The following is a 15127-nucleotide window of genomic DNA, read 5'->3' as shown; positions in this document are numbered from 1 at the left end:
TAGCGGTCACTGGTCAGGAGTCCAATAGCTGAAACCCGCGAAGCCCTGAGCACCTAGGAAACCACCGAAGCTGCGCGTGCGCGGGGGCGCTCGCTCGCCCCGCCTCTCCGTGGTGAATGGCCTGTTCCATTCCTGAGGAATGTCGATAGCGGGGAGAACTTGGAACACTAGGCCCGGAAGTAGAGGTGCGTTACCAGTATTTCCAGCATTTTGCTACATGAGTGACCCCTTGTAATTATTATACTTCTACTCTGACACCCGAACAGGCTTCTGAAGAGAGTTTGGAACGGCTCCGCCATCCATTCTCCCCCTCTCACCTGGAAACATTTGGGCTGGCCGGCGTGACGGCCTTGTACGGAAGCCTGGAGGGCCCCGCCCACCTAGGGCCCCGCCCACCCCGTGGGCCCCGCCTCCCCGTGGGCCCCGCCTCCCCCGCCTTCCCGAGCCCTGCTTTCCACTCCCCGCTGCGCAGCCAGGAAGTTCCTTCTCTTCTCCGCCCCGCCGGCCGCGGGCGAGCGGGACGTCAGCGCTGCCAGCGTGGAAACGGCGGCGGGGCTCGGGAGGCGGAAGTAGTGCCCGGGATCGCCGGGCCTCTGTCGGGCTCCACCGGCCGCATTAGTCATGGACGCGCCCCTGGAGAAGGTCCGTACCGGGGGTGGATGCGGAGCGGCGGCCCGAGGCCCCCGCCTGCGGGGCGCCTGTTTCCCGGTCGCGAGCTGCCATTGTGACCGGGGAGGGGGCCGGGGGCTAACTGGCCCGCCTGAGGAGGCCTGGCCGCGAGGGCGTCCGGCCCGTCGCTCGAGGCTGGGGCCTGGTCACGTCACGGGGCCGGGGGTCTCTGGGGTCCCCGTGGGCCGGGAGAGGCTGGGCCGGGTTCTGCCCGGGGCCGCGAACGACCCGGAGCCCAGTCGGGGGCCGCGGGGCCGACCTTGGGGCCTGCGAGAGCTCGGCTCACCCTCTCGGATGACAGAGCTAACAACTTGCGGCCGCAGAAGCGCCTGGAATGAAGCCCCAGTTGTTTCGGAGCCAGTTGGAAACCTGTAGGTTGTCTGTGGGCTCCAAGTTAGGAAGGGAGATGTGCAAGCAGTAATTTGCCATCTTCAGCGAGCCTAGGAATCACCTGGGGCCCTTGGTAAAAATCCAGATTTTCAGCCCTCGGGTCGGAACCTTGGGGGACGGGACCGGCATCTGTGGGTTTAACGAGGTCCTCACGTGATTCTGATGCAGTAGTTTGAAAGACCCCTGAGGTCCAGAAAGGGGCGGGGCTTCTGTAGATTGTGAATTTCGTCTTTGGGACTGCTGTTGCTCCACAACTTTCTGGCTCCCCCTTTCCGTGGCGAGGGGGGGACCCTGAGGTCAGTCGGAAATCCACTGGTAGCAGGGTTTTACTCTGGTTTCCTCTTGGGGAAACAGCAGCGTGATGTACCTGGCTGACCGCTCTGGCATGTGAAATGGATTCTAATTGTCCCGGATTTAGGGCTAGTAAATGAGAACCAGTGCTTGGATTTCTTCACGGATACCTACTTTCAGACCCTGACTTTCTGCCCTCCCTCAAAGTCCTTCTTTCTTTTCAAGCTTGGGAGTCCGCTTGTCCAGACCCGGTTTTTCATATATGTGGAATTCAGGAGCAATGCTAGTGTTTCAAGACTGCTTTATTTTAATTTTGAACTGGCAGAAGTAACATATTTTGTCATTTTTTCAATGCAGCAGCTGCCGTGGATTTGTTCACTTGTCACTGGAGAGTTGAAGGGAGTAATTGTACAAGTTGAGCCAGATGTCTTCATGTGCACACAGTGGTATAGCCTACGCCTCCGTTGTTTCTCATATATTGGGTGGAAGGAATCAAGAAAGGACAAAGATAATATGTTTTTCTTACACCGCCTCTGTGGTGAATGTTACATGTTTTTCTGTCTAGGAATAAAGTCTTCCCAGGCTTTTGATGAGCACAGTGTCTACCTTGTGGTACTTTGAGTTTCAGTCTAAATCAGTGATTCTCAACCACCAGGCTGTTTGGTTCCCCAGGGGATATTTGGCCAACGTTTGGATACACTTTTGATTGTCACAATCAGGCGTTAGGAAGGGGCTGCTGGTACCTAGTGGGTAGAGGCCAGGGATGCTGCTAACATCTGACATTGCACAAGACAGACCCTGTACCAGAGAATTATCAGTAGTGCTGAGGCTGAGAACCCCTGGTCTACACCGTGTGTGGACCAGTAGTTGAATACAAACGCCAGTGGTTGAATACAAAATGATGCTAAAAATGTCCCTTCAGTGTTGTTTCCTTTCCAATTTCATAAAGAAGATGGGAGGGGCTTTGTGGCATTTCAGTTAGAAATCTAAAGAACTGGAGTGTTCTTTCCTCCAAGAATAGTTCGTTATAGGCAAATCTGCAAAACAGAATGGGTTGGAATCCTGCTTCAAATATTACTTTTCTGGTATTTGATTACTAGATTACAGTGGTTGCTCCCTAAATGTTAATTGATGATAAAAGATCTTAAACTCTTCAAATGAAGATCTGAAGAGGTACTGAAACTCCAGCATGCTTAAGCCTGGCACATTCACAAAAATTGCAGGGATCTTTCAGGAATTCAGAATGTGTGGGCTGGAAGTCTCTGCCTTAGGCCAGTGTGTAAATTCTGAATGTAAGTTTTTCAGAACTAGTATTGTGTCTTATTTTTATATTCCCTGAAGCAAGACAGGGCTTTACTTGTAATGAACAATTTCTCTTGGTGCTAAGTGGGCAGAAAAGAAAAAGCATTGCTGTAATATGAATGTTGAAAATTTTGTGTTGTGAAAAACAGTTTGAATCAAAGTAAAACATTGAATTGTGTCCATTATTCTGGTTTCTTTGAGGAATAGACTGCTGGGTTAAATTCTACATTGCTAGTATAAATTTAAGAACTATTTGAGCAGTTCTGAATGATGCCATTTACACTAATCCTTGCATAATTTAGACTGGCTACAGAAACTACAATGTTATTTGATACCCATCCTCTAAAATTTCAAGTAATCTCTTTCACTCTATAATGTAGTGTGCTATCATTGTTTAATAGAGTCACTGAGTACATTTCCTTTGGTCCAAATATAATTTTGTACCCTTGCTTTTTCTTTAATATGTAGACATGCAGACCTGCGATGACAGAGCCATTTTCTTGCCTTGATTTGCTTTTCTTTCACAATATATGTTTTCTTTTTGTATTCAAAATTAGTGACATCCAGAGAAACTATAGATAGGTTAATTATAGGGACAAGGAATTCAAACTAGAAGAGTTGGCGCCTCAGCCCCCCCAATACTGTACGTACGTCCAACTCATAAGGAACAAATCTCACAGTGTTTACTTATGTTAATATCCAAGTTTAAAAATGCCACAGGAAGTAATAACGCTGATGCTGAAGATTTTAATAAGGTACTCAACACACCTACATAACACCTGTTAGTAAAAACCTGCTACTTTATACTTGTAGAACAGCCCAGATCTTTTCCTGCTGCTTGGAAAAATCTCATTCTTCCTGGGTATTATGTTTAGACAAGGTGTATAGCAGTTTGTTTTGCACTTTTTTTTTTTTTTTCGGTACGCGGGCCTCTCACTGCTGTGGCGTCTCCTGTTGCGGAGCACAGGCTCCGGACGCGCAGGCTCAGCAGCCATGGCTCACAGGCCTAGCCGCTCCGCGGCATGTGGGATCCTCCCGGACCGGGGCACGAACCCGTGTCCCCTGCATCGGCAGGCAGACGCTCAACCACTGCGCCACCAGGGAAGCCCTGTTTTGCACTTTTAATTCCGACCTTGAGTAAACTTAGAGCAGATGTCTCAACCTTGGCACCACTGACATTGGGCTGGATAATTCTCTATTGTAGGAGGCTGTCCTGTGTACTGTAGAATGTTTAGCAGCATCCCTGGCCTCCACCCACTAGATGCCAGTAGCATCTCCTCCCCACAGTGTGACAACCAAAAACATCTCCAGTTGAGGCAGTTGTCCCCTGGGGGTGAAAGGATCCCCTCTGGTTGAGAAACACTGACTTAGAGAATCTAGAGCTGCACTGTCCACCAGCCACATTTTTTTTTAATTTATTTAATTTATTATTTTTGGCGGTGTTGGGTCTTTGTTGCTGCGTGCAGTCTTTCTCTAGTTGCGGCCAGTGGGGCTACTCTTCGTTGCAGTGCGCAGGCTTCTCACTGCAGTGGCTTCTCTTGTTGCAGAGCACAGGCTCTAGGTGCGCAGGCTTCAGTAGTTGTGGGGTGTGGGCTTAGTAGTTGTGGCGCACGGGCTTAGTTGCTCTGCGGCATGTGAGATCTTCCTGGACCAGGGCTCGAACCCGTGTCCCCTGCATTGGCAGGCGGATTCTAAACCACTGCGCCACCATGGAAACCCCACCAGCCACATTTGGCTATTTAAATTTAAATGTAATTAATTAAAATTAAATAAATTTAAAATTTAGTTCCTCAGTCACATTTAGCCACATTTCAAGTGTTCAGCAGTCACAATGTGGTTTGTGGCTGCAGTACTGGGGCAGCACAGATAATAGAAATGTTCACCACAGAAAGTTCTATTGGATAGTGCTATAGAGCGGGGCCAATTTATTTATTTACCGTATATCTAATTCTTGTCTCTCAAAGAGGCAACCTTGACCCTGTTTCTGACCTAAATAATTACAACCAAACCCATTTTTTACTGTTGTACTCACCCTGAGCTAAGTTCCCCCCACCCCCTTGGACCTGATTTTGGAAAATTCTGTTACCACCTTACTGTTTATAAGGGGCAATAGGAGCTGCGTGGATGGAACATTGCTGATCATTACTGATAAGGACTACCAGAATTTCTATTCCTGCTCTTTACCTAAAAAGCTCATGTAAAGAACCCCTATTAGCCAAGCTTGAAATGACCAGTTTCTGTGATAAGCCTTTGTAGATCCCTCTGTTACCTAGAATAGAAGGACTTCTGTGAGGATATGATAGCCTATAATGTTACCGTTCATTTAAAGCTGATCTCTATATCATCATGATTGAGGGTTTTGCATACAGGTGCATGGTGCCTAAGGCAGTCAATGATTATCAAATGCTGGGTGTCAGGGAAAGCGTGGCACAAAGTTCCTGATCCTAAAAATTTATGGCGTTGGTGGTTCTCGATTTATTCAAAATTTCAGCTGTAGTTAGCAGAGCTGTTGGTGGTCCCCAGTCCTGTGTGTTCCACCTTATCTAGAATTATGAGTTATAATTATAGATAGCAGTTGCTTGAGCTTAAAGTCATGTTTTCACCTGAAGCAGAAACCTGTTTTGACTTAAATTTTTTATTGCTGGTCAACTATGGTCAAAGCCCAGTGCTGAGGACTGAGAAAGTCACAAGGTGAATAAGACATGTTCCCTGGAAGAGGTTACATTATAGTAAGGGGCATACAAGTTTAGGCAAAGCCTTGTATAACAAAGAGGGGTAAAAAGAATCACAGGAATTAAGAAACAAAGGGCATCGAGTGAGTGACCAGGAAAGAGTATGTGGAAGAGATTCTTTAGGTAGAATATTTAGTTCAGAATCATGGCTTTTCTAGGTTTGTTTTAAATGTAAATATAATGTAGATTTTTACTTTGTTTGTGCCTAATGTTATTGCTGGTAGAACATAAGAGAAAGGAAGCCATTTTACCTTTTAAAGTTAGATATAAAAAATATGCCTCCAGTCACTTTGAAAATGTTTAAAAAATTCCTTTCAGAAACTTATCTAACTTAAATTAAATCCATTCCCTCCAAACAATAGTCAAGGGCCATAAAACTATTTTGAGTTTAATATTTTGTTTATTTAATTTCTGTTACTATTGCAGTAGTTTTTGTTTTTTGTGGTGAACGCTCAGTGTTTAGCTGCCTTAAGGTTGGTTAGTCCGTGAGGCCCAGCCTGGGGCCCTGTCCACTTTTTTTTCCCCCAGTGCCTGTGGAAAAGGCATTCTGAGTTTCAAATGACTGAGGGCAAAGTAAACCTTTCTGAGATCTTTTTCCTATGCGCAGAAAAACAGAAACAGCAAAGTAAAGCCTTCAATTTGAAGGTGCAACTCAGGGACATTGAACATTTGCTACAGTGAGATTTTCAGGAGCCTAGTGAGACTGAATTACTTATTAGACTGGACATTGTATTGGTGCAGTCATATGAAATTGCTGTTTTTGTCCCCTAGAAATATCTGAATATTGGCAGTTTCACACAGTTTACAGTTTTACAACAGTGAAATTCTGAAGATACATAGAAGGAAGGAATTGATGGGTTCCTTTCCTTAGAATTATTATTTTTAAGATAAGGTTGGCAACATTAAACCTGCATAATTCCAATTCAGTTTTGGAAATAATGATATTGATAAGGGTAATGGATATCTTTATCTTTCTGAATTGATCCCCCAATAAGTCCTAGGAAACACCTTCTTTAAGAAGCATATCTTAATTTATTTTTTCCAGTGACTATAGCATGTTTTGCTTTAAGCAATTTTCTTTTTGTTCCAGAATAAGTATGTGATTCCAGATAAACTAGTAAACTTCGTAGAAATAGAGCTTGCCTGTTGTGGTATTTTTCCATCCGTGTAGTTATTGGCAAACACTCATAATAAAATGTCTAAATGAACTATATGTAAAATAGATAACTAATAAGGACTTTACTGTATAGCACAGGGAACTCTACTCAATACTCTGTAATGGCCTATATAGGAAAAGAATTTTAAAAAGAGTGGATATATGTATATGTATAGCTGATTCACTTTGCTATACACCTGAAACTAATACAACATTGTAAATCAACTATACTCCAATAAAAATTTAAAAAATAAAAAATAAAATAAAATGTCTAAGTGAATTGATTCTCTTGGAATACATTTTTTGAAATTTAGATTTCGATCCCTGGCCTTCTCATCATGTATCTTAAGGCAAGTAAATTGAATGCCCCTTTTTTCCTTCTGTGTACTGCTTTTTTTTTTTAACTGTTTTATTTATTTATTTATTTATGGCTGTGTTCATTGCTGCATGCAGGCTTTCTTTAGTTGTGGTGAGGAGGGGCTACTCTTTGTTGCGGTGCATGGGCTTCTCATTGCGGTGGCTTCTCTTGTAGCAGAGCACGGGCCCTAGGCGCGAGGGCTTCAGCAGTTGTGGCACGCAGGCTCAGTAGTTGTGGCACACGGGCTTAGTTGCTCTGCAGCATGTGGGATTTTCCCGGAATGGAGCTCGAACCTGTGTCCCCTGCATTGGCAGGCGGATTCTTAACCACTGTGCCACCAAGGAAGTCCCTGTGTACTTCTACTGATGCCAGGTTTGACCTGGTGTTACTAACTTTGCTGCCTCCTTATTGCTACCTGATTTTCCCCGCTCTTTTGTATATTTTTGCCCTTTTTTCCCTATATGTTCTTTTTTGCCTCTTTTCATGAGGGATTTGTAAGTTTAAATACTAACACCTCATGCAATATTTGCAAATCCCTTTTCAACTAAAATATTTTGCTTAATGAGCCAATAAGTACAGTATGTCTTCATGCTCTCACACACTCAAGCGTAAAGTCCACACTCAAGCATAGTTAAAAATAAGATTTGCCAAGAATATCCAATTCTTAAAAGACAAACATAGACGAAAGTGCCTTGTTCTTAATTAAATACTTTTCTGTTGGAACTACACAAAAGTATTTACAGATGTAGAAATTGAGGCTCCAATGAGTAAGTCAGATTTGCAAGGTGCTTTTATTACCTTGGAGAATCCCTACATTTTCTCTCATTGTTGACCCGTAAGGAACAGCTGTGTTCCTGAAGCAGCTGCTGCTGTTCTTATTGCTTCTCTGAGATGTGTAGTATTTGGGGCACTTGTTTAGTGCTAGACAGCAGGCATCCTTTGTGTTTTCACCTGGGAGGAAAATATATGGTTTTTGGAAAGTTGATACTTGCATGCTTATCACTATCCAGGATTAACCTTGCTTAGAAAGCTGTGGAAGGCAAAAGAGTAGGTGAAATGTTAGAAACATCAATTCAGAGCTTTATCTGATAACGTTGATCAATTGAAGAAAGGTAGTGATTTGTTTTTTATTGAAGTATAGTTGATGTATACTGTTGTGGTAATTTCTGTGTAGTGATTTTTTTTTTTGTAAGTCTAATGCAAATGTTGGAAACTAGCATTTGTTAACATCAAGGCCTTCTATCTGGTACGATCAGCTAGTATTCTCACATGCTTTCGTTTTTCTTCTGTCAATAGTCCTAGAACCCCCCAAAATGAACATTCCTCCCCTGAAAAAAGTTTATTGAAACATGGTATTGTATACTTCTATTATTAATGAATGTTGTGATTTTTTTAATGAAGTAGAATAAAATGATAAATATAATGTCTTCCAAATAATACGGGTAGGAATAGTACCAGTGTTACCTCATAACTAAGTTGATATAATTCTAGCCAAAAGCAAAAAATAAGTGATTTTTTCATTAACCCATGTTGCCTTATTCCAAATAAATGTATAATTTCCTCCTGGCTTGAAAAATAGAGAATTACTTCCTGACCTCCTTTACTATTTTATCTTGCATTTGACTTTCAACTTTTTTCCTCCAACATTTAAATTGTGAGAATTTTAATGATATTTTACCATTACATATATACTATTTCTTCTTCTGATAATGGCAGGATATTTTAATATTTAATATTTAATATCCCACACTGACTGAAAGTGATGGAAATCAACTAGTATAAAAGTGTTGAAAAGATGCTTATCAAAGGATGAATGGTGGGGCTTGTTTTACAAAATGAGCTGTCTAGTTCTGTGACAGTTATCATATGAACAGTTGAATGGTTCTCCTTAGGAGTTTTGAACTTGCTTTAAGCCATGCCATGCATCTATGTTAGACGTAATTGAAGCAAAAATACCGAATCCACTTCATTACACAGAATCAACATAGCTGAAATATAATTTACAAATTTGCAATCTAATGACTAACGGTCTAATAATGGTTTCTGAATCTTCAGTAGTGAACATGTGGTAGTTTTGTAATTAGAAAGTGAACCTGTGGATATACACACTCCATAGGTGCACAGGCTTCAGTAGTTGTGGCACGTGGGCTCCGTAGTTGTGGTTCGTGGGCTGTAGAGTACAGGCTCAGTAGTTGTGGTGCATGGGCCCAGTTGCTCCGTGGCATGTGGGATCTTCCCGGACCAGGGCTTGAACCCGTGTCCCCTGCATTGGCAGGCAGATTCTTAACCACTGCACCACCAGGGAAGTCCCAAGGATTATCTTTAAAATGAGACCTTACTTAGCTCTAATTATGGTTCTTGAGACAAGAGCTTTTTCAAAATGTGAGTTGCTTTGTTTACTTTTTTGATGAAATTGAGGAGCAGTATTGCCTAGTGGTCAAGAGCACTGGTTCTAGAGTAGTACAGACCTTGTTTTAAATTCTGGCTCCAAAACATACTAACTCTGTGCCTTTGGGTTAGCCAGGCAGTAATGCATGTAAAGGTGTTAATTAGAGCAAGCAACTCAGTAAGTGTTAGTAATTATTAAGGATCACAAATCTTATTGAGCCCTTTTTCTGTGCCAGATCCTGTGTTAGATGCTAAGGGTTGAAAAAATATGACATTCTTCTGGGAACCTGGCATAGAATACTATTTTTTTTCTTCCCTCAATATTGTAAAACAGCCTCCTTCTAAATACCAAATAATGAACATCTTTATTCAACTTAATTCTTCACTCATTTTGTTTTGTGTCTGGCTGTTACCCTGCTATTATTTATTAACATTTATCACAAGTACTCTGGCACTGTAACAGGTACTGAGGATACGAAATGCAAATAAGAAAGTAGTTGCTGCCCTTAGTAGAAGTTTATGGAGGCATGGTTTAAGGAACCAATTTATAAATATTTTTCTTAGAGCATTTCTTGACTTAAGGCCTAATATCCTGCAACTGGATAACATTTTATATTTTGGATTATCCCGTTAACACAAGCACGTGAGGGTCTACATCATATTCCCATTTAATTGAGTCAAATTTAACTAAAAGTGCTATTTTCCCTACGCACCCGTTACCCACTCCCCGCTGTCCCCACTTCACTCTCTAAAAGAGAGTAGGATCAAGAGCAATTTAAATGTCAGCCTTTCCATTCAATGAGTGTGTGCTTGCTCTCTCGAGAGACTCAGATGGAGAAATGTGAAGCTGCACTTCCCTCTTGCCTCTCTCAGTGTAAACATCTTGTCATCACATGTGATTCTGGTGTTTAAAAATAAGTATTGTCATATGAAGTGGCTTCTAAACTAAGTCAACTATTTTGTCTATTCTTAACTGAAAAATCTGTTCAATCTTATAGGAGAAGTTAGCCGTGTTGAACTTAGAGGCAGTATGTTGATATCCAATATACCATGCCTTCCTAAGGGGTTTCAGAGGTAATATGACAACCCAAGAATCAAGCTGACTTTAGATTCTTGGTCTTATAAGAGAAGTCAAAATTAGTAGGAGTCTGAATGGCTGCTTTCAAAAAGCATATAACCTAATTGGGGAGAATACCTATAGTGGAAAGATCATCTATAAAACAATTCATAGTAAAGGATGTAAAGAATCGTGAGGATAAATGGCAGTTGCATATTAGAATGGCCCCAGTTTCAAGCCTTCCGTCCTGTTGTCCCTATAGATACAATCATTTGTCAGGCAGTGAGTCCAGATTTTTGGTTTAGGAAAAAATGGTATCGATATCATTAGAGGGGATGTGAACATGTGAAAATGGTTTTATCCATAGGGGTTTCTTGGAAGTAGTGAATTGTGATTTAATAGGTAGTTAGAGGTGGATAAAAGGTACAAGGACATTTCAGATGGGGCAGATGTTATAAGCATGAAACACGGAGGTGTAATTGATCAAGCAAACTGTTTATCTTTTCATTCGGCCAGATGATCAGGGATTGATGTGTCACAGGAGATGAGGGTAGTAAGGACGGTGACCAGCAGACTGAGGAGCAAGATCAATTCTCTTGACCATTATCTGTTCCTCATCCTACTCAGAACTGTTAATGGAGAGCATGGAGACCCTTTTAGTTTACTCTGTAACCCATCTGGTGCTTACGTTTAAATCGCGATTTTTATTGGAAACACCTGTTTTTTTTAATGATTTTTTTTTTTTTTTTTCTCGTGTAAAAATTAGATCAGGTGTGGCTATTTGATTATTTTCTAATCTCTTGTAGAATCAGTGTGATGTAATAGAAACAGGCAGAAACACATCAGGAAACCAGGGTTCTGGCACCTCTCTGTCATTTATTAGTTCCATGAGCCTAGGCAAGTCAGTGTACCTCTCTAAGTCTTAGTTTACTCTCCTCTAAAATGTTATACCAGAATCAGAGGTTTTCATGCTTATACTTTTTTTTCTTCTTTTTAATGAAACTTTTTACAAGTGAAACTTTACTCAAAACCCTATTGTTAAAAACAGCTGATCTCCTCAAGGGGGAGGCAGAGAGGTAGCAGCTCCAAGTGGCTACCCAACCCCTTCTCCCCAAAGTTCTTTCCAGGAGTCTTAAGGCTGAGAAGAACACAGGTGGGAAATCCCTGGACTAGACCCCTAAGGTCCCTTCTAGAATTAATATTTTCTGATACTTACATTGATAAACAGTAGAATTTCTTTAAAAAATAAACAATTTTGAGGAGGTAACACAGTACTAAAGGTAATATACACTCATTGCACATCTACATTGTGTAAACTATTACGAGGTACAAGAGACAATATGAAGAGAAAAGCAGATAAATACACTTGAAGTGTATTTGAAGAGTAAGGGGGGAACAAGAGAGAGCTTCTGTGATTGTTTATAACCCAATTCATACTACACAGAGATTCGGGGCAACAAGATTGTCTCTCTAAAAATTTTTACGGAGATGTAAGAAGAAAGAAACGAAAATGAGTGTTTCAATTCTGCAAGAATTTTTAAAAATTTGTTTCGTTTATGTTTTGAATGGGAGATAGATGTACACGTGGTACTAAAATCCAAAAGGAACAAAAGGATATGAACTAAAAAGACTCCCTCTGACCCCTGTAGCCACTCTTTGGAGGCAATCACTATGGCTAGCTTGTGTAAGCGTCCCAAAGTTTTTAGAAGCACTTGCAGATGTTTGAGCGTATTAGTCTCCTGGGGCTGCTGTAACAAATGAGCACAAACTGGGTGGCTTAGAACAACAGAAATACATTCTCTCTCAGTCCTGGAGGCCAGAAGTTTGAAATCACTGTCGCGGGGCTGAAATCAAGGGCTGGCAGGGCTGCGCTCCCTCCAGAGGCTTGGGGGGAGTGTCCCTTCCTTTCTTGTTCCAGCTTATATCGCTTGCCAGCCATCCTTCCCTGTTTGGTGGCTCCATCACTCCAGTTTCAAGGCCAGCATCTTCAAATCTCTCTCTGCTCTGTCTTCACATAGTCTTCTCTCTCTGTGTGGTCTCCCTCCAATTCTCTCATGTGGATACATGTGATTGAATTTAGGGCTCACCTGGATGATTCAGGGTAATCGTGCCATCTCAAGATCCTTAATCACATCTGCAAAGACTTTGTCATATAAGGTAATGTTCACAAATTCCAGGGATTAGGATGTGAATATCCTTTGGGGGGCTATTTTTCAGCCTACTACAACAGTAAAATGAATAGTATACTATACATACTTTTCTGGACCTTGCTTCTAATAGTGAACAACTGAAATAACCTAAGGGTCCATTAATTCAGGACTGGTTCAGTAAATTATAATACATCCATCAGATGCAAAAAGGTGTAACCACTAAGAGGAATGAAGTAGACCTGCTGACATGGAACCATATTCACTATAAAGCAGAAAAAAGCAATTTGGAGAAGTGCATATGAGCAAAGTGAAACTTTGGAGAGATACGTCAAACTTAAAAGTGGCCTCCCCTGGGGAGTGGGACTTTTTTATGTTATACCTTTGTACTGTTGGAATTTTAAAATCAAACATGTTCTTTAATAATGCAGGTATTTTATAATAAATCCAGAAGAAAATGGACTTGCAGTTAGTTTTTCTGGATGAATTATGTTGCAGAAGTAATAGAGGGTTGTTAAAATTTAACCTTTTGAAAATTTGTTTCCCAGATAGCAGACCCTACACTAGCTGAAATGGGAAAAAACTTGAAGGAGGCCATGAAGATGCTAGAGGACAGTCAGAGGTGAGCCTGTGGAACAGAAGTGACCCATTAAATGTGTTCAACTTGCTGTGAAACTGGCAGCACTAGTTTCCTTCTGTTAAAGACACCTCTTGGTCTGTCATACAGAGTGAAGTAAGTCAGAAAGAGAAAGACAAATACTGTATGCTAACACATATATATGGAATCTAAGAAAAAAAATGTCATGAAGAACCTAGGGGTAAGACGGGAATAAAGACACAGACCTACTAAAGAATGGACTTGAGGATATGGGGAGGGGGAAGGGTAAGCTTGACAAACTGAGAGAGTGGCATGGATAAATATACATTACCAAACGTAAGGTAGATAGCTAGTGGGAAGCAGCTGCCTAGCACAGGGAGATCAGCTCGGTGCTTTGTCACCACCTAAAGGGGTGGGATAGGGAGGGTGGGAGTGAGGGAGACGCAAGAGGGAAGAGATATGGGAACATATGTGTATGTATAACTGATTCACTTTGTTATAAAGCAGGAACTAACACCATTGTAAAGCAATTATACTCCAATAAAGATGGAAAAAAAAAGACACCTCTTGGTTTCAGAATGTCACACTTAGCTTCAGCTGAATTTAAAATTGGTATTTGTCTTGGGTATAAGGTGCTTTGTAATTAAAGGATTTTGAAATTAAGGGACAGGACTTATAATTTTCAGTCCTGCCTACTAAGAGTTTCATTTATTTAATATATTGACTTGAATCTATAAATACTTCTTACTGTATATTCAGGTCATATAGGGCATCAACTAACCAAGAAGTGGCTTGAAGTATTATTATATTTTTAATATTATTTTCCTGAAACTAAACCCTACCCCAGCCTGTGGGCTGGGACGAGAAGGCGAGATGTGTGTTTCAAATCTCATATCAGTTACTAAGAGGTTGTAAGCAACATTATCACATGTTCATGCTCAAATGTTAGAAGGTTAACAGTTTTTTATTTCGTTTAAATTAGAAGAACAGAGGAGGAAAATGGAAAGAAGCTCCTATCAGGGGATATTCCAGGGCCACTGCAAGGCAGGTAGGTGGCAATGAAGATAAGTACCTTTACTTAGGGTGTACACTTTCTTTAAACCAAGATTTTACCATCACTGACTTACAATTTTAGTTTTAATGAGCACAAAGCAAATTGAGAGTTATATGTAGTGTAACAGAAAACTGAAATGCCATTGGTTGGTTGGTGATAACGCTAAACCTACTGTTTCTCCCCCTTTCCCGTTCAGAGTTTAACACAACCTCGTAACTCAAAAGTGATACGCAAACTCATAATTATAACTCAACTATCACACTTGATTCATCCTTGAAACCAGTAATCTATTTGGTAGACTGAGCTTTATTGTGAGAGTTATTTTAACTTGATAAGATTTATCATTTTATTATATAGTAAATGAAAGGAAAATGTCAACTCTAATTTATTAGCAGAGTGGTTTATTTTTTGGCAACTAAAGCAGATCTGTCAAGTGTTTGTGACTTGAGCTATCAGGGAAGAAGTCAGAAAAATAAGTTATCCAACTAACATTTTCACAGGATGTTAGCATTCAATCTGGAGTTATCTGGAGTTAAAGTCCCAGCCCAGTTTCCCTCAGACAAACTTATTATTTTTTTTATAACCAGGAAACTGTACATAGGTAAATAGTACAACTCCCTTAAGTTGTCCTTTGACCTGAATATAAATATGTACAATAAGTATGTTGCAAAAGAGTAGTATAGAGGAAGGATCCCAGTGTGCCAATAAATGTCACATCTAACACACCCAGATACCAATTTTTTTTTTGGCTGCGTTGGGTCTTCGTTGCTGCGCACAGGCTTTCTCTAGTTGCAGCAAGCAGGGGCTACTCTTCGCTGCAGTGTGCTGGCTTCTCATTGCAGTGGCTTCTCTTGCTGCAGAGTACGGGCTCTAGGCACACGGGCCTCAGTAGTTGTGGCTCGCTGGCTCTAGAGCGCAGGCTCAGTAGTTGTGACGCACGGGCTTAGTTGCTCTGCGGCATGTGGGATCTTCCCAGACCAGGACT

The 15127-nt window shown here is 41.4% G+C and overlaps 1 protein-coding gene across 2 annotated transcripts in view; it reads left to right on the top strand.

Moving 5' to 3' along the window:
- Positions 1 to 460: 460 nt before the first annotated feature.
- Positions 461 to 15127, top strand: part of PDXDC1 (pyridoxal dependent decarboxylase domain containing 1) — a 50226-nt gene continuing 35559 nt past the window's right edge. The window contains exons 1-3 of one of the 2 annotated variants that reach the window (XM_029220033.1): positions 461 to 642; positions 13039 to 13112; positions 14071 to 14136. In XM_029220033.1, the coding sequence (XP_029075866.1) occupies positions 622 to 642; positions 13039 to 13112; positions 14071 to 14136 (161 nt within the window). In that variant the 5' untranslated portion in view covers positions 461 to 621. The remainder of the gene's footprint in view (positions 643 to 13038; positions 13113 to 14070; positions 14137 to 15127) is intronic. The other variant, XM_029220034.1, reaches the window with a different exon arrangement.

This window comes from Monodon monoceros, unplaced genomic scaffold (genome assembly GCF_005190385.1).
Source record: "Monodon monoceros isolate NGI ecotype Baffin Bay Population unplaced genomic scaffold, NGI_Narwhal_1 Super_Scaffold_13, whole genome shotgun sequence".
In the NCBI taxonomy this organism is placed as follows: Eukaryota; Metazoa; Chordata; class Mammalia; order Artiodactyla; family Monodontidae; genus Monodon; species Monodon monoceros.
The sequence above is the reverse complement of the archived record's forward strand: the minus strand, read 5'-3'. Positions and strand labels throughout refer to the sequence as shown.